The 25147-nt window shown below is 32.8% G+C and overlaps 1 protein-coding gene across 5 annotated transcripts in view; it reads right to left on the bottom strand.

Annotated features, from left to right (window-relative positions):
* The window catches only part of ATF2 (activating transcription factor 2), an 85147-nt gene that overhangs the window by 20171 nt on the left and 39829 nt on the right, over positions 1–25147 (bottom strand). For 3 of the 5 annotated variants that reach the window (XM_045558929.1, XM_045558927.1, XM_045558928.1), the window contains exons 5-11: positions 22022–22118; positions 18495–18613; positions 18228–18356; positions 14090–14268; positions 13383–13497; positions 11344–11430; positions 1887–2036 (exon numbers count right to left, since the gene is read on the bottom strand). In XM_045558929.1, coding sequence (XP_045414885.1) covers positions 1887–2036; positions 11344–11430; positions 13383–13497; positions 14090–14268; positions 18228–18356; positions 18495–18613; positions 22022–22118 — 876 coding nt within the window. The remainder of the gene's footprint in view (positions 1–1886; positions 2037–11343; positions 11431–13382; positions 13498–14089; positions 14269–18227; positions 18357–18494; positions 18614–22021; positions 22119–25147) is intronic. The other 2 variants (XM_045558930.1, XM_045558931.1) reach the window with 2 other exon arrangements.

Raw genomic sequence — 25147 nt, 5'->3', positions numbered from 1 at the left:
AAACAGATAAAGTTCTGCCTTTATGTAGGGTTCCATCTAATACAATAAAATATAACGTAAATAAAAATTAGATGTAGGTAAACTATACTTAGTGTTAAGAAAATAAACGCTTAATGAAAATAAATTATATCCATTTCTTTAAAAAAAATAACTTTAAAAATGTAAAAACCATACTTGGCTTACACATCCCACATAAAAAGCCAAGTGCTACATTTGGCTTGTAAATCACAGCTTTTTAACCCCTGAATTATAACAAACACACACAGACACACAGACACACACAAACACATACTCTCTCTCATTCTCTCTTGGCCTCTAAGTTGTTCAGTGGATGACAACTACAACTACATTCCAGTTCATCTTAAGTTTTATAAAGACAGAACACACTTATATAAATATCTATGCTTAGGTGGCTATCTAAAACTTGCTGTTTACCTGTGTTTCTTTGACTGAAAACTTTTGCTTTTTAATGCCAATGCTAATATTCTCCAAGTAGAGAAAAGGTCTAAATAGAGTTCTGAAACATTTAACAGAAATATAATAATCCTTTACTATAGAAATACACTGTAGACATAGAAATATCAATCATCTGATAAGCACTCACAGACTAGACATACGTGAAAAGGGCCTCTAGTATAAATAGCTGCCATAAAGCGTATCTACTCCTTTGGTGATGTTTCACACGTTTTAATTCAAAAGCCATTTGAGTTATGTTGGTAATGTAATACATACATACATTTGTATATGTAAATCTATATCTATGCATTTCTCTAAAAGACTCGTGATTACCTAAAAGTCAGGTAGGGTTACTTATATAAATTAATAAAAGCAGTAATGTTTTATAATGAGTGAGCAAATATAAAAATCAGAAATAAGAATTATTAAAGGAAAAAATGGCTCCTCTTTGGGACATTTGGAACAGTAATTAACAGCCCTATACACTGGGCTAGAGAGGCCACCATAATACTAGAATATAATATGTATTGTAATCATGAACATATAGCATTTTTTTTCGTTTGTTTGAGACAGAGTCTCACTCTGTTGCCCGGACTAGAGTGCCGTGGTGTCAGCCTAGCTCACAGCAACATCAAACTCCTGGGTTTAAGCAATCCTTCTGCCTCAGCCTCCCGAGTAGATGGGACTACAGGCATGAGCCACCATGCCCGGCTGATTTTTTCTATACATATTTTTAGCTGTCCAAATCATTTCTTTCTATTTTTAGTAGAGACGAGGTCTCACTCTTGCTCAGGCTGGTCTCGAACTCCTGACCTCGAGCGATCCACCCGCCTCGGCCTCCCAGAGTGCTAGGATTACAGGCATGAGCCACCTCGCCTGGCCGAACATACAGCATTTTAGGAAACAGGAATATCAATGGTAATTTTTAAAAAAAGATCTCAAAAGACTCTTTAGAACTCTCAGTTTTGCTACTTGAAAAAGAACATAAGGTTTATGTACATTTCTGAAGAATACTGCATTTCTCAACAATATCAAAAAAGTTGTTATTGTTTATAAAATTTATAGAACTTTACCTGTTAAAATTTTCTACAACATAAACACTCAGGTTATACAGGCAACCTGAGTATTTTTGTACCAATATTTGTATACTGAAATATCTTTTCCTAAGACTTTTTATACACTTTTAGAATAATATGACCACCATAATTTTTTCAAAGTACATAAAGAAGTCACACAAATTACACTGTATTTGTCTTTTTTTAAGAGATGAAGTCTCACTATGTTGCCCAGACTGTACTTGAACTTCTGGGCTCAAGGGATCCTTCCGCCTCAGCCTCCCAAGTAGCTGGGACTACAGGTGTGTGCCACCATGACTATCTGTACTATCTTTATAAAAATGACAGAGTGCCGAATGATGAAAACACACATACCGGAGTTTCTGTAGTAGATGTGGCTGGCTGTTGAGATGACTGTGGTCGAGATTCCTCTGACTGAGTCCTAACCAATCCACTACCATGACCTTTGACACTATCACCATTGGTAACTGGAGGATGTTGCTGGGTCAAAGCAGCTTTTAATCTCTGAAATGCAAACACCATTAAAAAAAAAATCACCTGCTTTACATCCGAATTCAACTCTCAATATACTCTTCAGTTAAGCAAAAAAGATATTTGCTAAAAAATACAAACACATTTGGCTTTAAAACTAGTTTTCATTTATTATATTTCATCGTATTCCTAAGATCATTATAAATAAATATAAATAAGACAAACAATTTGACCTTTGGAAAACATCTCTGAATCTTTTTGCCTAGTACAGTACTACTAGAAGATTCTATACTTCGCTGTTCCTAATCAATTTTAAGAAAAGAGTAAAAAATAAATACTTTTAATTGAAAACCATTGATCTGTTTTCTGATCTCAAGAGTGTTGTCTTTTCCAGAGTATCGTATAAATGAAAACACAGCCTTTTGAACCTGGCTTCTCCTTAGCATAATGCACTTGAGAGTCATCCATGTTGTTTTGATATCAGTAGTTTTTCAATGCGTTTTAATTAGATAATATCCCCACTTTACAGATTAAGAAACCAGAGATCATTTGCTCGAGGCCACACAGCCATTAAGCTAGTTCAAATCCTGTATTTGAACACAGATCTCATTAATTTCAAAGTGCACAATTTTTCCCTGGCACCATGCTGCATACATTATACTTGATGCTACCAGAAAACACTAGGAAAGATCAAGAAAGATAATCAGAGACTATATGGCTTAATGATTCATAACCAATCACTAAAGATTGAGAACACCAGGCCTGACACTGTAACTGGCAATCATATCACCCAGGATCTGGCATGTTTTCTCCCTCTTTTCTGACAGACTACCTCTCTGTGAATTTATAAAAAGCACCACATATGTAAAGTCCTAGTGTCTTCACTGACTAGTTCATGTGATGTATTATAAAGTCTTATACAGCTGAAAAGACATTTTAGGGTTAGACTCTGAACAAATCATTAATCTTTGAGAGTCTCAGTTTCCTTATCTGTAAAACTTGGAATAATGAAAACTAAACTGGGAATAATGGTAAATTCCTTGCAGGGTTGAGTTAAAAATTAAATATAACATGCAAAAATCTATCTGACTCATAAAAGTTTCTCACGTCAGCTTCTTTATTTCTTCAAGAATAGCTATTAAGGCCTCTATTTTCTTAGCATGTGGGTGGGGGAACATCAAACAATCAGGAGAGTTCCTACATTTTTGAACTTTCAAAATGTACTTAGGGGTCATCTTAAGCATTGGTTTGGCCCTAGACACATTTTATATGTAAAATATGTTCCAGATTACATTATACACCAAGTCCTTCAGAATCCACATAAGATTCCTAGTTCCTTCCTTTTTTAACAATCAGAAACTACTATATTCGTAGCTAAGACACAGGAAATTAGGACATTAATAACTGATGGGACAATATGGAAGTGGATGGATTAAAACCGAAATTAGATGAGTCACCAAAGCAGTAGCTCACTGGAATTGGATAGGAACATTTTAAGAAAATGATCAATAAAAATTGAGAGTACAAAGACAAGAGTTGAAAAGTGTGAGTCATATATATAAACAGAACAAAGGAAGAGAATCTGAGGAGGCGGTCAGTCTGCATATTTCTATCTTTTATAAACAGAATATTAGATATCAAAATACAATGAATAGTACCCAGTCTATAGCACTATGTTGAGGCTTTCATTTTTGGATATAAAATGAATATAAATGTAACTAGAGGTTGCAATGTGAGGCTTAGTAAATTATGTGTTGGTAAAACACTTTTAAGTCCTTAGGTAGAAAACATCATAGAACTGAAGAGCATTTAAAGTTTTATAGTGAAGAGCTTAACTCTTAGAATTAATGAAATACAGTAACTGCACATAGGGGAGTCTGAAGTACATAAACATCACTCTCTTGAATAATCTTTAGTAGGGCAAGTTACTACCTTATAGAGCACTTAAAAGCAGCATCAGTATTCATTCATTACCCTCCCTTGACTGCCCTAGGGTATACAGTACTCATCCAGTGAAGAAGCTCTAATGTTTGCTTCATGCTGTTACATTGATTACAATGGGTCTGACTTGGAAAGTGTGCCACTGGGTATAAAATGCAAGAAAAAGGTTTTAAGGGTTAATTAACACTGTTCTGAACTGCCCATTAATTTTTTTAAAACTACAACAAAAATGCATGTATGCTTAAAAAAATTAGAATGAATTAGGTGAAAAAAGCAGTTATTACACATCATTCACATACATTTTACAACTAATATAAGGATGCCTACAATCCACTCATGTATTTGTTAGAAGCATTGTAAAAAGGCCAAAAATTTTAGTTTAAAAAAATTAATGAAAACACATATAAATATAAGGGACATTTATTTTACAGTAGAATTTTGGAGCTAGCAGAGATTAGGGAAGTCCATTAGCGTGATTGTCATTTTACAGATAAACTCCCAAAGAGTGAAGTTACTTCCCAAAATCATAGCTGAGATAAAACCAGAATTTCTGTCTGTTGACTCCCAGTTCACTGAACATATTTTAAACAAAAGTTGTGCCAAACTAGAGCTCTGGTCTAATATTAAATATTCTAAGTAATCAAGTTGAACATCAGACATTGGTCAGTCCATTACTAAGATCAAAATTTCTCCTAGTAAGGAAATTTAATATACATAAATAAAGATTGGGTACTCTGAGAAATAAAGATGAAGCACTCAGAAATTAAATAAGATTTAAAAAGTCTATATTCAACATGTACAATAAAACATAGGCATAATTGTAATTTAACATAAAGGTATATACATTGTTTACAAAACAAAAATACCTTATATTTCTGAGAAGCAGACTAGTATCTTAATGTTTAAATTTTAGCAATTTTAGTTCACTACTATATTGAAAACTTTTTTTTCCTGGAGAGAGATATATGGATTGTGTCAATTAATTAAAGGGTGAAGAGTTTTGTTGTGCTGACCAATATGGCACATTCACTTTAAGAGGTGTTCTGCTAAAAATAATTTGTTATTCAGGTTCTATGTTGCACCCTTGAAAATAAATTTTATCACATCTGTCAGAACTTGGTAGGAACAAACTACTCCATCATAGTTTAAAGAAAAAAGATAATGTTCTCTAGAAACAATTTATGAAAAAGTCAGATCCATATTTCATATGTGCCACAAAAGCTCATCAGAGTAATAACCCTCCTTCTCCTGGGTGTTATCCTACCATCTGCTGCTCTATTACTTATCTTTATTTTGCAACTAATTAACAGCATAATCTTCTAAATTCAGCAAGTTAATTATCATTATTGTGGTCTTTGCAGCATCATCAGTCCTCATGAAGTCTTGTCTCCCCACCCCAGAGAACATATGAAAATGAAGTAGGTTGGGAGAGGGTCTATTTCTTCGGAGTGGGCTCATTAGGTATTTGCTGATTAGCTTGGCATGCAGAGGCAGGTCAGAAGAATTCTGCTGAACATGAGGTTCCATGCAGGGCCCAACCAAGTTAATGTAGGTTTCTGAACATTTGCCAAGATGCCCTCTGTCAGCTCTCAGTAGAAACCCCCTGCAGAAAACCTACCGGCTACCCACTGTGTACAGAAGATATTTCTCAGTTTGTCACACAAGTCTTAAAGGAGTGATTCTGGAGATACTACTCAAATATTTTACTAAATCTTAAACAAAATTCCTAGATGATTAACATTTTCTTATTCAGAAGAGTTACTTTTTGATTACAAATATTATACATAAAATCGTTTTCTTATAAGAATAATACAGAAAACAGATATCTATGGTTTATCTGCTTAATGACAAACAAAACCCCAAAACTTGACTTTGGTGAGATTTAGTGTAATTCTTTAAAAAAAAAAGATCCTGGGATTTTTCAGTAGTATTAAAAAGTACTAGATAATCGTGTATTTGTGGGTTCCCATCCCCATTTCTTTACCACGTTCTTACTTTTCCAAAGACTTAAAGTTCTTAAAAACATCCTCTTTTAAAAAATGCTTACTCTGAAGAATTTTTTTTTTTTTAGCAGAAAAGAAAGATCTTATTTCAGATTTACAGTAGACACAAACAATGCATACATAATAATTTCCTGTAAGCACTGGGCATCTGAAAATCAGAGAATTACAAAAGTATCCCTGTCTATCTTAGGACACAGAGTAAGTTTCTCTTTAGTTGTAGCGTGTTACTCACTCTTATGGGTTCCAGTCCCACCATTTCACTTACTTACTTTTATTCTTTTTATCTTTTTCTATTTATTTATGAGACAGGGTCTTGCTCTATTGCCCAGGCTAGAGTGCAGTGGTGTCATCATAGCTCACTGTAACCATGAACTCTTGGGCTCAAGGGATCCTCCTGCCTCAGCCTCCCAAATAGCTGGGATTACAGGCACATGAAACCACGTCTGGCTAATTTTTCTATATTCTGTAGAGATGAGGTCTTGTTCTTGCTCAGGCTGATCTCAAATTCCTAGCCTCAAGTGATCCTCCCACCTTGGACTCCCAAAGTGCTAGGATTACAGGTGGGCACCACCACACCTGGCTAATTTTTAAAAAAAATTTTTAAGTGACGAGGCTCTTACATTATTTTTTAACCAGCGGTCCTTTTAACAGAATCACCACTTCTCTGCTGCTACACTATACAGCATGTCATTAACAGACTGTGACCACAAAGGTCAAATAAGTCCTTGAGAGAGATGCAGAACCCAAAAAGGATGAGCTGAAAACAACAGAGTAAGATCCAACTAAAGTAGTGAAAGAAGAAATTACAAGTTTTAGTGAGGGACTGCAGACAGATAAACAGGCAAAAGATTTATTTAACATGTAATGGGAATCTAGGGGATGTGAGCTGGGAGCCACCCATTTGGAGATCTATCTATAACATAGGAAAAAATCAAGTTCTGTGATCATTTATTTGGTCATCAAGAAACCTCTGTGCACTGGGATATAAACTCATCTTCACCTTTCCTCACTTAGGATGACAGAATTGTTTATTTATTTATTTATTTTTAGAATTGTTTATTTTTAAGTCTTTTCAGTCCCCTGAAGCTTAATAAAGTAAATCAATGACACTGACATTTTAATTTCAAACTGAGAAATAAACTGTACCTATTTGGTATAGTCTAAAATAATTTGCCACACTGAGTAACAGATTACCCTTGGACTTCAATTTAAAATGTTTAATTAAGAGATTGATTTAGGCTGATTATTTTAGTTGTAAGTGCTAAGATAATCTTAAGTAAGCTTCTAAATAATACAGGAATATTTAAGAAAACCAAGTCTCACTGTATCTTTAAGTTTAATTAAATTTAAGAGTTACTAAAATATGTGTGGAAGTCTGTTAAATGATTGAGGTAATTATAGAGAAATCAAGATATATTAAGTGCATAAATGCAACTCAGCATGTTTAAGATTAATTATATTTTAAGCCCTTTAAAAGCAATCATGACATAATTGTATTTGTAAACTGCCTTGAGAACTTAGGGAAGAACTAGTATTATTTTCAAAAAGTATTCCCCGAATAATCGTTTTGTGCACAAAAGTCACCATAGAAGGCATCAAAAACAAACAAAAAAACACCCCAAACCAAACATCTCATTGATATATAATCCTCACCGCTGTACATGTTGACAAAAATCAATAATGGCCTTCTTAGAAGAAGAAGACTCTTTTTTGATTCTCCTGATGGTCACTGAAAAGATTTGGAAGAAATACCTCAAAATTTAAGATCATGCCTGTTGGAGTTCTTAGTACCCATGAAATGTCTGCCAGATAATAATCAACAGAAATAGCTGTTAAATATATGAACATGAATTAAACTATAAAAATCAAACTATTTCCACGATATTCTCTAAGGCTGGTGGGTTCATTTCGTACATATAATAATTATGGCTGATGATGATAATGACACACAAAGTACTCAAAATTCCTAAATCAAACAGATACTAATAATGTTCACTCTACGTTACTTACTAAAACAGGAAAAATAAACAAAGAATATTTGATAAAAACATAAAAACAATATTGAAGTATGAAATAAAATAATTTCTACACAACAAAAAAATTCGACTAATCACAATTCCCTTAGTACTCCAGACAATTGATATTTTCAGTTACCAGTTCATGTTACTTGACTAGTATAGCAATATCTATTGTTTTCACAAACTAGCCAAAATGAATAGCTGTTATTAGGAAATGGAAATACAGGACAATCAAATATACCAAAGATGGTATGTTCCCAAACCACAATATAATTAAAATAGAAGTCAGTTAGCAAAAGATAAATAGAAAACCCCCAAATATCTGGAAACCATACAATGCACTTCTAAATAATCTACAGGTCAAAGAAGAAAACACAAGGGAAATTAGAAAATTAATGATAATGAAAATATAACATATCAAAATTTGTACATAGAGGGAAATTTATAGCTTTAAATGCCTACATTAGAAAAGAAAAAAAGATGTAAATCAGTAAAAGCCTCCACCTTAAGAAGCTAAAAAAGATATGCAAACTAAACTTACATAGGAGAAAAGAAATATTAAAGACAAAAGTAATAACCAATGATAGTACAAACATACTGTTAAGAAAAATAAAGGCAAGCTACAGACTAAGAGAAAATATTCAAAAGACATATATATCTCTAACAAAAAACTTGTATCCAGTATATATAAAGAATCCCTATAATGTAATAATGAAAGGAACACAATGCAATTTTTAAAATGGGCAAAAGACTTCATAAAGAAAGTCTGGACAAAAAGGAAATGCAAATTAAAACCATGAGACACTGCTCTACAACCCCAGAATGTCTACAATTATAAGGATAGTGAAAACCAAATGTTGGGAAGAATGTGGGAACAACTGGAATTCCCAAACACTACTGGCAGAAATGTAAACTCTTGAAAAAGTTGCACAATTTCTTATATAAAGTTAAATGTATACTCGTCCTCTGACTCAGCAATTGTACTCTTAGGTATTTATTTAAGAAAATGAAAATATATGTCCATGAAAGAGTTACATAAGAATGTGCACAGTAGCTTTATTCATAATAGCCATGCACAGGAAACCATTCAAGTGTTTATCAACAGGAGAATGGATGAAGATTGTGGTATGTTCACACAATGGCATACCACAGAGCAATAAAAAAAGAAGCAAACTATGATACATTTAATAACATGTATGAATCTCAGAGACATATGTTGAGCTAAACACAAGAATATATAGTGATTCCATTTATATGAAACTCTAGAATTAATCTATGGTGACAAATATCAGAACACATGGAGGAGAGGACTGATTGCGAAGGGAAACAGAGGAACTTTCCGGGTAGATGTTAATGTTCTATATCATGACAGTCGTATGGGTTACACAAATGTTTTATCAAAGCTGTATAGTTAAAATTGGTTCATTTCAAGGCATGTAAATTTCACATTAAGAAAGACTTATAAAATATAACTGAATAGGGACAGAGAGAAGACTGAGGTATAGATAAACAAGAATGGTAGTATACTGCTAATAAATGAAGTTGGGTGATGAGTACATGGATATTCATTATACTATCCTGTTTACTTTGTGTATGTCTGAAATTTTTCATAATGAAAAGCTAAAAAGACAAAAAGTAGAATTGAAATTATTTTAATTTCTAATGTCGTATCAAAAATAGGACAACCTTATTTATTATCCCAATTAAAATAGGAAATCACCTAAATATGACTACTTTATATTAGGAAAATTCTTATAAGAACTTTAATTGGATTATTGAATTTAAGTGGAGCAATCTGTGACTTCCCATGCTATTTTTGGGTCTTCAACCAATGACTGTTTTTCATATATAAATTTGTAAAAGTTATAGTTTTGGTATTTTGTTAATATATAAGCATACAAAACATTTTTATTCTTTTTAATTTAATTTCCTGGTGACCTAAAAGAAAGTTATTTAGGTTAGTGTTAAGTTTAATAGCTTCTAGAAATATGGCTTACTCTTTCTTGCAGATAAAAATATTTCTTCAAATTGAATTTGTTCCTTTTGAATTAATTTGTAGCAAAAAGTCCAGTGAATATGTAAAAATATTTTTAGATGCAGTGTGTAGCAACAGGATCTTTTTAACTCCTATGTCTATTTAGTTTTCACTGTATGGAAAATTAAACTGATTTTTTTTTCATTATTACAGTAAATAGAAGTGCAAAAAACATCTCCGGTGAAGCTCTTCTACTATCAAATGAAGAAGATTCATCTTAGCATTTCCAAAACTCTGACCTGGACATGCTATGATGTGAAAAATTACTCACTCAGGTTTTTAGGTTCTTCTTTCACCACTACCAATAACGAACTAGTTTTTATATTCCTCAATCAATTGTTCATTCAGACGGTGTATAAGTTTTATTGTTAAAAAAAGATACGTGCAAATTTCAGATTGATTATTTACACTAATAGAGAAGAGCAGTAAAAAATTTTTAAGCCTTGTAATACACGTTTTTTACGTGTAAAATTTATATTGTTAGCATAGTGCCTAGCAAAGAACTGAAGCCAATAAAAGGTGTCTAATAACTACTTGTCTATTGATTTCCTAAGGATACATTAATTAATTAATGTTATTAGCTATATTATGATATAGAACATTAACATCTACTAACTGATGCTATTGTTTTAGCCTGTAAAAGAAAGATTTACGCTGATTTTAAAAAATAAAAGAGAAGCTTGAGGTCAATCAGAAAGTTTATAGGATTTAGGGCTAAGAGAGGCCCCACGAATCAAAGCTTAATTCTTTTATTTTACAGATGAGGGAACAGAAACTCAGGAAAATTAATGTGGTTTGACTAAATGTAGCAAACAATAGTGTTAGGATTAAAGTTAAAATTAAAATATATGTCTCCTGATTCCTAAGATATAGCTCATCCCTTTAAACAACAGTAATTTCTTAGCATCTGAAGCACAATGAAGAAATGGTTTCCCTTTTATGTATCATGTGCAATGTTTGCTAACTTTCAAAATTCTTTTAAAACCACTCATATCAGCTTTGCCTTCCTATGATTCCATCTAGTTTCAGATGTAATACTCCTATCCTCCACTAGGAGGAGAAACAGTTTGTTTAAAAAGCCACAGGTAACAACCTGACAAACTACATGTGACAAGAACTAAGAATTTTACTCTCAATCCACTCATTTATTTTAAAGTATCACTAACTAGTCACTACACTAATGAATGGAAGCTTTCCTTTCCCAAATTTTCTAGTTCATCTATAGTGTAATACAGTCCACAACTGTGTAAAATGTGATCTGAATTGTGCATGCGAAGCAAGCTTTAATGGAAAAACTAATTCAAAACAGGGTCAAGAAATGTACAGATTAAAATCTTGCTTACCATTTTTGCTTCTGACTGTACTGGCTGAGGGGAGGAAGGACCTGGGATTCCTGGAACACTAGGCACCATGGTGACTGGTCGAACAAGCTATGCAAAAGATATTAAAAAATAATTACTAGAGAATATGCTCAAAATGCGATTTGTACTTTATTTGCACTGTAGCTGTTATAAGATTTATCACACTTCCATTTTGAATCTGAAAGGAAAAAATGTCAAAACTTACTAGGCATAAAAAATAATTTTAACAATGAATTTTTACTTTTCTAAAATGTACATATAGATTTTATAAAATATGTAAGTTCTCTGATATGTTAATATACTACATAATAACAAAGAAGCTGATAACCACTAATAATTTCTCTTTTTTTTTAAAAAAGAGACAGGGTCTCTCAGTGTTGCCCAGGATAGAATGCAGTGGCTATTCACAAACGTGCTCCTAGTAGTGATCAACACAAGAATTTTGACCTGCTCTGTTTCTGATCTGGGCTAGTAAACTCCTCCTTAGACAACCTGGTGGTCCCCTGCTCCCAGGAGGTCACCATATTAATGACAAAATTAGTGCGGACAGCTAATCAGTACAGTGCACTACAACCTGGAACTCCTGGACTCAAGTGATCCTCTGCCTTAGCCTCCCAAGTAACTGGGGCTACAGCTGCACGCCACCACACCCAGGAATTTCTTAAGTAATAATAATCTAAAACAGACTTTACCACTTGGGTTTGTGCCTTTGTTTTTTTAAACCTAACACTGAGTACACAGTAAGTATATAAACAAAGCATATCTCTTCTTTCATTTCAAGTTGCTGTCATGACAGGTACATTTAACAGGATAACTATATAATCTCAAATACAAGGCAAGAATGTTTCCCTCCTCAAAAATATCCTCAGAAAAGAGGAAGCAGACTCCTTATATTTGAGTCCTTACAAAATCTCTCAATGACTTTGAACAGAGTTCTGTTTAAAGATGACATATTATCTTGAAATTACCTCAATGCTACTTTTAGATACTTAGAAAGATCACTTGGAGGAATTAGTTAATAAAAAAGAATACTTAACATTAATCTTTGTAATATTCCTAGGTGTATAATCCTACCAAAAGTGTTGGAATGTTACTGTAAGTAGGTTTTTAAAAATAATTGTTAAAAGCTATACAGTAAATAATTACATTGTACTTGATCAGTAACATGTTTCTATAAGGTTTTAAAAAAATCCTATCTTTTTATGATATAAATGAGTATTTAATGCTAAGGGTAAGATTTCCAGGAAGAGAATACTAGAGAGATTCAAAAAGTGATATACTGTAAATAATTTAGATGAAAATGAAAATGTGTTCTGGAAAATTGTGCTACGTCTCAAAAAGTGGTTCTCAGGATGAAAACTTGAACATTGAAAACACATTTGAAGAGTCTGAACAAAACTGTTTTATGAAATATAAAAATAGTGTTTCATAAGTAGGTATTTAACTATTTTGTCTATGTCTTTCAATATTTATATACTTAACATGTTTCTCAAACTTTTCCTTTGGATCTTCTCATTAGAAAAGTAGAAGACTATTGTTTTAGAACATTTAGATTTTAACATTCTTGGGCCACCAAAGCAATTCTATAAACTCAACTTGACCATAAAAATTTAGAGTGTGTTTTTATAAATAATTTCTATACTAACTGAAATACCATGGAATTACCTGATAAGTATTCTATAGCATAAATATCCTTTTAAAATTAGAACTCTGTTATTATTTGAATCCTACAAATTCAGCCAAATTGAAATGGGTTGAATAAGGAATATAGTTCTTAATACTAAAAAAATATGGAAAACAAAAATTTTTGGGAGGAAGAAAACATGTTTTCTATCCAATTATGCTTGCCTTGAATAGTATATGCTATTACCATAAATATCAGTGAATAAACACTACCCACTACTAATAAGCACTCTGTTAAATTCAGTTTCATTAGCCAGTCAAGCAGCCCCAACTGTATTTCCTGATTACAAAGACCCATTTTGCTATAAAGATTTAAATAGTCTACATTTCTAACTTACTGGGACTGCAGCTGGAACATGCACATTAGAACTTGTAATTGATGCAGGAATAGCAACAGGCATGGTTTGTCCATTAGGAAGATGTAACAGAAGAGGAAATGGGCCTGGTACAGGGCTAATAAAAACAAAAGAAGGGAAATTAAAGAAAAGAGATCCATACCAATCATCTCTTCAAAATACAGCAGTATTTTTTACTCCTATCGTATCATTTAAAAATAAATTTTCTAACCACTGCAAAGCAAACTATAAAATTTAATTATTTTAAATTGCATCTTAAATGTAGCAGTATTAAAAAAAGGGGGAAAAATTAGTGATTTACTTAGGACAATCTCCAATTCATAAAATGGGAAAAATTCTCATCTGAAAGCTCTTGGGAGTTACTTGTAAGAAATGAAAGAAACATCATCTGGTGATGGAGTAGTTTTGTATGTTTTATGTGAAATATGAAAATAAGAAATTACCTTAAATTTACATTCTATTTTGATTTATTTTTAACTAAGTTGTAGATATTTATTTTCCCATGTATTAGATAATATTTATATTAAAGAAAGACTACCCAAGTAATTTTTCCAAAAGTCAAGGCATGCAGATCTCACAAACAATACCCCCCAGGTTATAATTTGAATAAATGTCTTAGGAAATATCATAACAAGAAAAACTTAATAATGCATCTATCTATATTTCAATGATTGGCCTGAATAACTTACACAATTGGCCTGTTGGAGGATGGTGCCTGGGTGATCACAGTACTTGAGGTTGGTGAAGGTACTGCCTGTTGAATAATTACACTTGAGTCAGAACTTGTAAGCAGCACATTAGGAACCTGTAATGATGCTGGACGAACGATAGCTGATGTGGGCTGTGCAGTTTGTGCCAACGGTACTTCCTATTAAACAATGAAATAAAGAAAGGGTAGCATTTAAAAATGCCAATGAATTCATGTACCTTTATGAACAGAATGTAACGGAACTTCTGAAAGCATCTACAGGATAATACTTAATCCCAAAAGTAAATTAATATCTAAAATTAACTAAAAGAAAATTTTAGAAAGAGCAGTAAAGTTCCAAATGTAATGTTCAATTAATATTTTAATTTTTAAAAATGTGAGTGCTTTTTTTTAGTACAGCTTTTTTCCCTATCAATCCAGAAATAAGTTAGGCTGGGCAACTTGGCTATGATTCTGTGAGAATTTTAATAAAATATAAAAATACAATCCATTCTCATGGAATCATAGAATTTAAAATCCATAGAATTTAAAATTTAAAATCTGCCTAGTTTTGCTCTCTCATTATACTATACAGAGAAGAAACAGGTCCAGGGAGACTATGTTATGGTTAACACAAATTCAATAACAGAAATGCTTAAAAATAGTTTAAAGCAATACAAATATTTGCTAATCTCAGGTAGCTACCCCTTCTATATCAGTAATTCCTCAATATCAGAAGGCCAAATAATATTGGTATCTTGAATGTAAAATAAATAACTGCTGCAGTGAGAGCTTTCCAAAAGGAAAACAGAATTTGTGAGTCAGCCAGGACCTTAAAGATAGTATTCCTCCAGTTTTACAGATTAGTAAACAAAGAGATTAAAGGGTCTTACCCAGAACTCCTTAACTAGTTGGCATAAAATTGGGGTCTACTGTGTTCTTTAAGTTGGCCTGTATGCTACCACTTATTGTCAAAATCTTTTTAAGCTACAAAGGAAGGATAAACTAGTACTACTATTGTACTTCATTTATTCAACAAGTTGAGAATTTATAACATGCCCTCAAATACTAGTAGGAAGAGAGAGACAATAAACAAGTAAAACAAACAAGAACATTTCAGAATATAGTAAGCGTGACGTGTTATGGAATAACAAGTGCAAGGCTGGGCGTGGTAGCTCCTGGCTGTAATCCCAACACTTTAAGGAGGCTAAGGAGGGAGAACTGCTTTAGCCCAGGAGTTTTCAGAGCAGCCTGGGCAACACAGGGAGACCCCGTCGCTACAAAAACTTAGCTGGGCATGGTGGCATGCACCTGTAGCCCTACCTACTTGGGAGGCTGAGGCAGGAGGATCATGTAAGCCAGGAGTTGGAGGCTATGACTGTGCCACTGTATTCCAGCCTGGGTGACAGAGTGAAACCTTGTTTCTTTAACCAAAAAAAAGAAAAAAAAAAAAAAAAAAAAAAAGAAAAGTGCAATGTAATAAAGAGTGGAACATTAACTGAGGGTAAGGCAGAGTTGACTACTTTAGATAGTGAGGGAAGGTGAGCTTCTTTGCAAAGACAGCATTTGAACTGATACTAAAAGGATAAGGAAGGAGCATTTCCTTCTAGGAAGCAATCAATACCACATATAATGTCTTGAGGCAGGAAAAAGCTTGGCCTATTTGATGAACACAATGCAGTGTCATGAGGTGAGGATGAATGGATAGACAAGTCCAGATCAAAGAGGGTTTATGGTAAGGAGTGTGAATTATCTTAAATACAATGGCAAACCACTGAAGGATTTTAAGCAGGGAAATGATATAACTTAACCTATTATAAAAAACTTATAAAAAATAGAATGGAGATGAAAGCAGTAAGTTTAGTTAGAATGTAATTGTTAATAACCCAAGTAAAGTATAATAATGCTTTGGCCTAAATTGGTAATATTGAACACAGAAGAGGGTAAGATTCAGGATATATTGTGGAAGTAGATCTGATAAGATTTGGTGTTGGTTTCAGTGTGAAGGAAAGAAGGAATTAAGGATGTTCCCTAAATTCTTGGCTTGAGCAATGAGATGGAGAAAATTTACTGAGATGGGAAAAACTGGGGAAAGAATCAAGGGTTCTGATTTAGATATACTGAATTTAAGAAGTATATTAGGTTGGGCATGGTGGTTCATGCCTGTAATCCCAGCCCTTTGGGAGGTTGAGGTGGGAGGATCACTTGAGCCCAGGAATGCAAGACCAGCCTGGACAATACAGAAAGACCCCATCTCTACAAACAAACAAACAAAGCCAGACATGGTGGCACATGCCTATACTCCTAGCTACTCAGGAGGCTGATGTAGGAGGATCACTTTGCTTGAGCCCAGGAGTTCAAGGTTACAGTGACCTATGATTGTACCACTGCACTCCAGCCTGGATGACAGAGTGAAACCCTGACTCAAAAAAAAAAAAAAAAAATTGTCTATTAGACATAGAAAAGGAAATACCAAGATGGAATTGGACATGAATATGGCACTCTGGAGAGATACCTGTGTCAATATAAATTTGAGAGTCATCAGTATGTAGATGGTTTTTAAAGTTATGAGTCTGGATGAGATCACCTAGGAAGAAAATCAAGAAAGAAAAGGAGGCCTAGAAATGATTTTTTTTTTTTTTTTACAACTTGGCATGGCTATGCCCTGCCCAAGAGAAGGTAATAATTGAGGCATGCAGAAAGAAGGAATATTCCTAAAAGATGCTAAAGCAGCCATGAACAGTGAGAAACTTATAAGTAAGAAAGGACTAGAATGTTCTTTAGGAGAAAGGTTTATATTAAAGATTTAACAACATTTCTAATAACTGTGATAATGTGGAAACAACCTTTATGTCCAAAAAGAGCAGGATAATTAAATACATTAAGATAATGATTAAATAATTACAACCATTAAAAATTATGATTTGGCAAAATCTCTGATGACATGGGAAAATGTTAATTACTGCTATCTAAAGCACAATGTAAAAGTAAGCTAGCATCTTTCTTTGCATCCATCTATCCTTCTATGTAACTATTCACACATATTTGTATGTAGAAATGTAGATCTCTAGAAAAAAGTTTCAAAATACTAGTAATTCTTAGAACTCAATACAAGCTAATAGGTGATTTTGATTTTCTTCTTTGCATATTTCTGTATTCTTACAGAAGAATAATGAGAATATACTTTTAAAATCTGGAAAAGAAAATGAAAAAAACAAAAAATGAACCTAAGATCAAAACGTATTACTAGGTAAAAAGTTACTTTTTCTGTATTTCCTTATTTCTAGCTTCTCTGCCACGGCAGGTGTCCATTAATAAGTTATTATGGTTTTAGAATAACCTAATCTAAAAGAGAATATTGCCATTGCCTCTTTGTATGTCCCACTGCCTCTTCATTGTGTCTCACATGGTGCTCTCAAATAAATGTGTTCACTTTATGTGCTTATAAACAAAAATGTTACTCAACACACAACTATAGCCCAGGTGGTCTCAGATTACCATGGTATTCAAGACAGAATCATCATCTTTTTTCTTTTTTAAGAGACAGGGTCTCGCTACGTTGCCCAGGCTGCACTCAAACTACTGGGCTCAAGGTGAACCTCCTACTTCAGCTTCCTGAGTAGCTGGGAATATAGGTACGCACCACTGCCTGGTAGTGTCATCATCTTAATTGCTGCTACCAAATATCTATTGCTAAGAATGACTAACTAGTCCCGTAACCCTTTAAAAATCTAAACAATCATTGTTCAAACAATTTATAGTATAGATTCTTATGCCTTCACTGTATAAAAGTAGTTAAATATAAAATGGCAAAACCTAGAAAAATTAAGTTAAATTTATAAGTTTACATATCCTTTTTTAAATAACAGTTTTATCTAAAATGACTGCTATTCTCTCCTATGTATTTTTCTGTGTATAGTGAAAAGATAATTATCTATAAAGGTACAGTCTTCTGTACCTGAAATATCTGTGCAATAGAAAAACTTATAATAGCAAAACTAGAGAAACTATTGTAAGCTGACACTGAATTATGTAAAATTTAATACATTAACATTTTATGGAGATTAAATATTAAACTTTATTTGGGTACTACATTTTCTCTTCAGTTTATATTTCTACCATGAATACAAATTTCTAACCTTTTCATCACTGGTAGTAGACTCTGGGTGAGGTAAAGGACTATCCTGGTGAGTTGTTTCAACAACAGAAGGCTCCTCAATTTTGCTTCTTATGATGGGTGTTGCAAGAGGGGATAAATCTAGAGGCATCTAAAATGCAAACAATAAAGAAAAAGTTACAAGCTCAAAATAGTCACTCAGCATGTCTAAATTAAGAAAGCAGGAAGCATGAACTATTATTACTTTTCTGTCAGAAGTACTCTTTGAATTTGATGGTTAACAACATACTTTTTTAATGTCATCTTCTGAAGCTTTCTTGAATTCATTCTCAAATGGACTTGCCAACTCATTAAACAAACCCACTTCTTCACAGTTTTTCAAGAATCTTGTTGGTGTTGGGGTCTGATCTGAAATAAATATCAAGTAATCACATAGATTTTAAATATGATATTAAGACTGTAAAATACAGCTACTAAGTTAACAAATTAGCAGGACTGGTTCAATCAGTTGTTAATTCTCTCTTTGGAAAGACCTCTTCCTTTAAAGCAAACAAAATTTGGTTAAGTTTTTGTTGCACTTCAAGATTATCTCCTGCAACTTTATGAACCATAAAAATATGAAAGAAGTCCTTTTTGCTCCTTAGTCCACTCCTTCTCTCTGAGTAGAATGGCATAAACATCATCTACTCAAGAGATAACCTATTACCATTATTTAACATAGTATTAAGAATGTTTTAAAATTTATATTATAATAAAAACTACAATTGTTTAAATATATGCAATTTGGGAAAAAAACTAGAATAAGAGCATGTATATTTGCTTTAACTTGGTCCTTCCATTAGTTGTTCATAATCTATTATGAAAGTAAGCTTAAGACAAAACAGAATCTTTAGCAGGTAGATCAAAATACTATAAGGAAGAAAAAGTTAAAATAAGAGCCCTAAAAAACAAACCATAACAAAATAAAACCCTCTTTAGTACTAGCTACTAAAACTAATTTTCTATTTTAATGTATTTTGCAAGCTTGGTACAAGGGGTATGAGTCACATGTCTACAGAATGTTCTAGCTCAATTTCTAGGCAGTGGAGAAACAGTCAAGTCTATTTTCTTACAACATGAAATACTATGTACTCATGCTATGTACATTAAAATATGTACTGAGAGTACATGTTCTGGCTACAACAAATGCCAGGTAAGGCCCAGGCTGAATGAAAAACAGCAAATTTATAAATTTTGCCCATTTAGTCTTATTAATTTCAAGGCTACTTATTTATATTTATTAGAGGTGGTAGCACATTCAAACTCTATTCACACTTTATATACTGGAGAGCACCAATCTTACAGGTTACATGAGAGATCTAGCCTAAATTAAATTAAAAGTATTAAGGATGACTCCTGGTTTAAGATTACATACTCGTAAAATCTTTTATGAAATTAAAATTCACAAATTTGTTAATTACTGTGTTCCTACAATGGGCATTACTCATTATTTTATCTTTGCCCCCCCATGCAAATCCAGAGTAATAATATTTTTACTATATATAAATATATTTAACACTAAAATAACCCAATGTCATACACACTATACAAAATACAGGCCTGTCTAAGGCACTATTAGTAATATTAGAATTACTGAAGGGACTCTATTGTGTCATAATTTCATCTATTAGTTAGTGTTTAACCTACCTTCTACTCCTACCCCACAAAAGACCTCCAAAATCATATTATGATAAAGGCCTAGTGTACATGTATCAGCTTAAGTCCATGATGACTGAATTAATAAGTTGAACACAAATTTGACTCTTCTGTTCACACCCAAAGGGTTTGTCTATCTAAGCTCATTAGAAGGCTCTTATGTTAAAGGGAGGGAAATGTCTTTAAAAAATAAAATGCATAAAAGCATAAATCACTTTTATCAATGATTACTGGAACTATTGGACTTGAGAAAAGTCAACACAGGCATAATCATTTAACATGCAGACTGCATACAGATTATCAAATATATACCACACATATCATGCATTATATTTATACTGTAATGCTGTATTTTTTATCTCAAAATACATTAGTTCAAAAATGGGGCTGGGAGTGGTGGCTCACACCTGTAATCTCAGCACTTTGGGAGGCTGAGGCAGGAGGATGGCTTGAGCCCAGGAGTCTAAGACCAGCCTGGGCAACAAAGTGAGACTCCCTCTCTACAAAAAAATGAAAAAATTAGCTGGGCGTAGTAGTATGTGCCCGTTGTCCCAGCTACTTTGGAGGCTGAGGGAGAAGGATTGCTTGAGCCCAGGAGTTTGAGGCTGCAGTAAGCTATGATTGGGCCACAGGCACTCCAGCCTAGGTGACAGAGAGCAAGACTGTCTCTTTTTTAAAAAAAAAAAAAAAAAAGAAAAAAAAGATGAGCACTGTCTTTGATTGTATTCTGTTTTTCTACTGTATTAAATGTAATCAGATAGGAAAGTAATTTCTAGAAACCAACTTCAAAACATTTTTGAGTTAAGAAAAGAGAGAGAGAGATTGGCTAAGGCAGTAAGTTTCAGAGAAACGAAGACCTTCGTGCCTAGGAGAGTGAACTTTCCAGGTTATTGTTGCTATATTGCTTGTTTGCTTTTTTTGGTTCTAGCTCTTAACATCTAATGTACAATATTCTAAAGAAAAGCATACTTCACTCTTTTCTGCCTCTTTTTACTTATAGAACTGAAGATATACTGAAAGTTCCTGTACCTTTTTCTTACATAAATTGTTTTTGAATAAATTATCAACTTTTTGTTTCCTCCAGTTTCTTCATTACAAAAATTTTGATACTGAAAATACGGGAAAAACCATCTAATATTTGCCTTATTTTCTATCTAAGGCATTGCTATACTTAATAATAATTTAAAAGTATTAACAGTATTCAGCTATAATTACAGACTTACAAATAACCTAAGCTTTATAAGAGAAACGAAAAATCTAGAGTTAATTTGAATATTTATGATATGCAAATGCATACATATAACACAAAAGGTCTGAAATTTATATAAAATTTTATATACGACTGTTTTCTTATCACAATACTTATTCATAAAATATACAAATGTAGTGAAATTACACATAGTATGTGTGTGTGTATATATACATAGATGTGTGTATATATATTTACATACCAAAAAAGGGCAGCTAATACAGCATGGAATGACAATAAACCAATGCATGAACTGGGATCCTCCTTTCACATATCGTGAAAAGTCATCATCTGCTTAATTTGACCCATTAGGTGATACTGTTGTTCATAGGTAAGATCAACAGTTCATAGGGTCAATACACAAAAAAAGCATTGACTGAATTTAGGCCCACTTTATTGTAAGTATTTTAGTAATACAAATGTTTAGTCTGAAAAGAAATATAAACAAAATTCTAATGAACAAGTCTGCTAATTGCTCTTTCTCCAACAGGAGGAGCTTGATCATTTTCTATCTTCACACAGCCTTGTAGACCAGGTGTGCAAGACAGCTAAAAGAAACACTGACTAAATATCACATTAGTTCAATTATCAGTTAAATGTAAACTTTGTAGATGGTATGAATGTTCCCAGAATTCCAATTAACTTCCACAAAATTGACATTGAAATCTGTGTTTGAAAACCACACAAAAAGTGAAATGAATGGCCAGAAGGAAACATGGAAATGTAATGGGTAAAATACATGTTGCCAACATTTACTGTAAATGAAGTCATTGGAATATCACCAGACTATATTATTTACAGAGAATACACAAAAGTTGTGCACATTCCAGGTGAAATATGTATATAAGCTATTAATAAAAGCATATACTAACCAGCCACAATGACACTGTCATTACGTGCTGGACCAAATTTCAGTGTCATCTCATGTTTATGTTTATGGACAGCCAAATGATCCTCGTTGGTAAAACGCTGTGGCAAAAAGTTTTAAAATATAGTTAAGATTTTCAATTTGATCAAATAAGTAAAATGATAAGGAAATTCATTTCCACAACATGTAAAACCTCCAATAACAGTGAAATAGTTTGTAAACTATAAAAGAATCTATTATTGTTAGTATAGATAAGCATACTAGATTTCAAACAATCATTGAGAAATCTATTACCCAAGAATAAGCAATACTGATATATTACTAGGTCACATAACTCATTTGAGAGCATTTAAAAATAAAACACGAGGCAAAAAAACTTTATATAAATTTCATTTGGATACTAAAAATAGACCACTATTTTTTGTCACATGATACTAGAAATTCTATGTTTACTCCATGATACAATTACTTTTGAAGAAAGTACTGTATTTACCTAGACTTGAGGTTACTTACCACTTTTTAAATGAGACTTTTCTTATGTAAATATTATTCCTGGACAAATTAAGAAATAAATAAGATTCTTTATGTTACCACATAAAAAAGAATGCCGTTGTTTTAATCCAATGAAGAAATAGCAACCAATACAATAATAAAACAGCTCATTTTTAAATAAAAATTTTAACAAAGTAGCCAAAATGATTTTATCAGTGTTTTTACAGAAAAAAATGAAGCAAAACTATTTTTCAGATAATTTTATTTTTAAAGCTATCCATATTTTTCTACATGTAATCTGGGTAAGTCCTGCATGCCAAAGGTGACATTTATGATTGCAATATAATAAACGTATTGTATCTCCTGTGTCTGAACATCTACCTTTATGAAGATGCTCATCAAGCAACATTTATAACTGAAAAGAGGGAGCATTTATTTTTTGTTATTTCAGAGCAATAATTTTAAAATGCCAAATTAATAGATCTCAATTCACTCTTTAGTCTACAACCTCACAAATGGGTATGTTCAAATACATATACTTGATCTTGGTTGCCCCAAACCATCAAAATGGATTCCTTCTCTTGTAGTCTCCTCCCCCCACCCAATTCATTACATCCTTCCATGCAACTAATATATAATAGTAGCTTTAGGGTGATGGCAAAACACTGTAAAATAAAGAAACTTTTTTCTATTATACTTTTTATTCTAAATTTTTTTTTAAAGTATAACACTGAGTACCTATATCATCCTTAGCCCAGACCACTAGCTTCCTGCCCGTAGAAACTAAAACCCTCTCATTTGTGCCCCAGTATGCTCTGCACAATGCCTTTGTTATAGCACAATATTATACTGGTATTATCAGAGCAGGCAGACCTCCTACTGTTGTCCCCCAAATTTAATATGTAGTATGTACTTAATAAATGCTAACTGAAAGAATAAGCACCTTATAATAAAAGAGCTGAATCTTAAAGATCTCTCTGAGGGGGGAAAAAACCCCACCTCGAACCACAAACTGTTGATTAAGGTGAATTAAGCTTTCATTTAATTTGGCTATATTTTATCACTCAGTGTTTATATTACTTCACACACCAACAGAAAATTAACCATTGTTTTGGGACCTCTCTTCACAACCTGCCAGTATTTCCATGGAAATAGTGTTCAGATGCACCAGCACTTCCATCACTTGCCTTTTTCATTCATTCACTCTTCAGACATTTACTGAGCACCAATTACAGGCACTGGGACCACAATCTAGCTCTTACCCACCCAGGGACTATCTTCCTATTACTTTATCATTGTAAGAATCCCTCCCAAATTTGGAGGAATAGGAAGTAGTGGTACTTTTGACAGACTGCTGAATAACAAAGCTCTTGGAGAATAAGCACATTTATGTAGTACACTAATATTATTTTATTGTTTTTTATACTTTGTATTGGTTTTAAATGTATGTATGTCTTACAGTTCACACTAAAAACAACTTAAAGTAGGATTTCATTTTCACTTGGTAAGTGAGCTGCAAAAAAAAATTTTTTTTTTTAAATAAAGCAAGATTCATTTTAAGTTCCAAAGAAACTTACAATGTGGCTTTTCCACTGAAGGCAGTCATTAAGCATTTGTGAATGAATGCATTTTGGCATAGGTCCCAGATTTTAAAACTGAAAAGTCAGCAAAACTAATAATAGATAAGAACTTGGAAAGTTTTCTCCTAGGAATTTTATTCCACCAGTATCCTCTGCTTAGTTTGACCAGAAATATTCCTATCAAAGAACAACTAACTATAGAATAAATAACATTGTGTTATATACAAAATGTATGAAAATGGCACCAAGCTCCATTCTAAAGTGAAAAGGAGTGGCTAGAAGGAACCTAACAAGTATTTATGATCATATAAATATTAAAAGGGGGAATGCAAGGACTATGCATTCATAAACTCACACAGGATGCACAGATCAAATTTACCTAGATGCTATTTATAAAGGGATTACTGATTGTACAATGGTATTATCTATATACATAGATAGCAATACTTTCCAACGCAAAGGACAAAATATACTCAAATTGGCACACTTGATACAGGCAAATTTGATCTTGGCTACAATCTAAGAAAATTTATTTACCTTTAACCAGAAACTTAAAAAGACGGTGTGAAAAGGCAATCTTGTAAAAAGGCAGTCACCAATAAAGTCTTATGTATATGAAAGAAATGTATTCTTTTTCTCAACAAAATATTTATAACGTAGTTACTACAAACCAAGATAAAAATTTTTGCAGAGTCTGTGTAAATTGCTTACCTAGCCAAATTAAAAGGTTTATTCTAAAAATAAGTTTTGTAGAAAAATTGTAATGATATTATTAGCAATGCCAACATATTGAATTCATAAAATTTTTCTTCCAGGCAATTCAAAGCACAACCTCAATGCAAATGCTATAAAATGTGTACAAAACCAAAAATATTTTTATTAAACAAGAATAAGACCTTGAGCATACAGCTCAATAAACAATGGGGAAAAACAGTGAAAAAATATTTTTTGTGTAAGTCCCCAGCGGTAACCATCTCTCTTAAAAGGTTAAAAAGGAAGGGTAACCTGAGAGATGCAGGAAGGTGAATCAGTTGTTTCTACAATAAATTAAGTTCTTG

Source organism: Lemur catta, chromosome 8 (assembly GCF_020740605.2).
Source record: "Lemur catta isolate mLemCat1 chromosome 8, mLemCat1.pri, whole genome shotgun sequence".
Lineage (NCBI taxonomy): Eukaryota > Metazoa > Chordata > Mammalia > Primates > Lemuridae > Lemur > Lemur catta.
The sequence above is the reverse complement of the archived record's forward strand: the minus strand, read 5'-3'. Positions and strand labels throughout refer to the sequence as shown.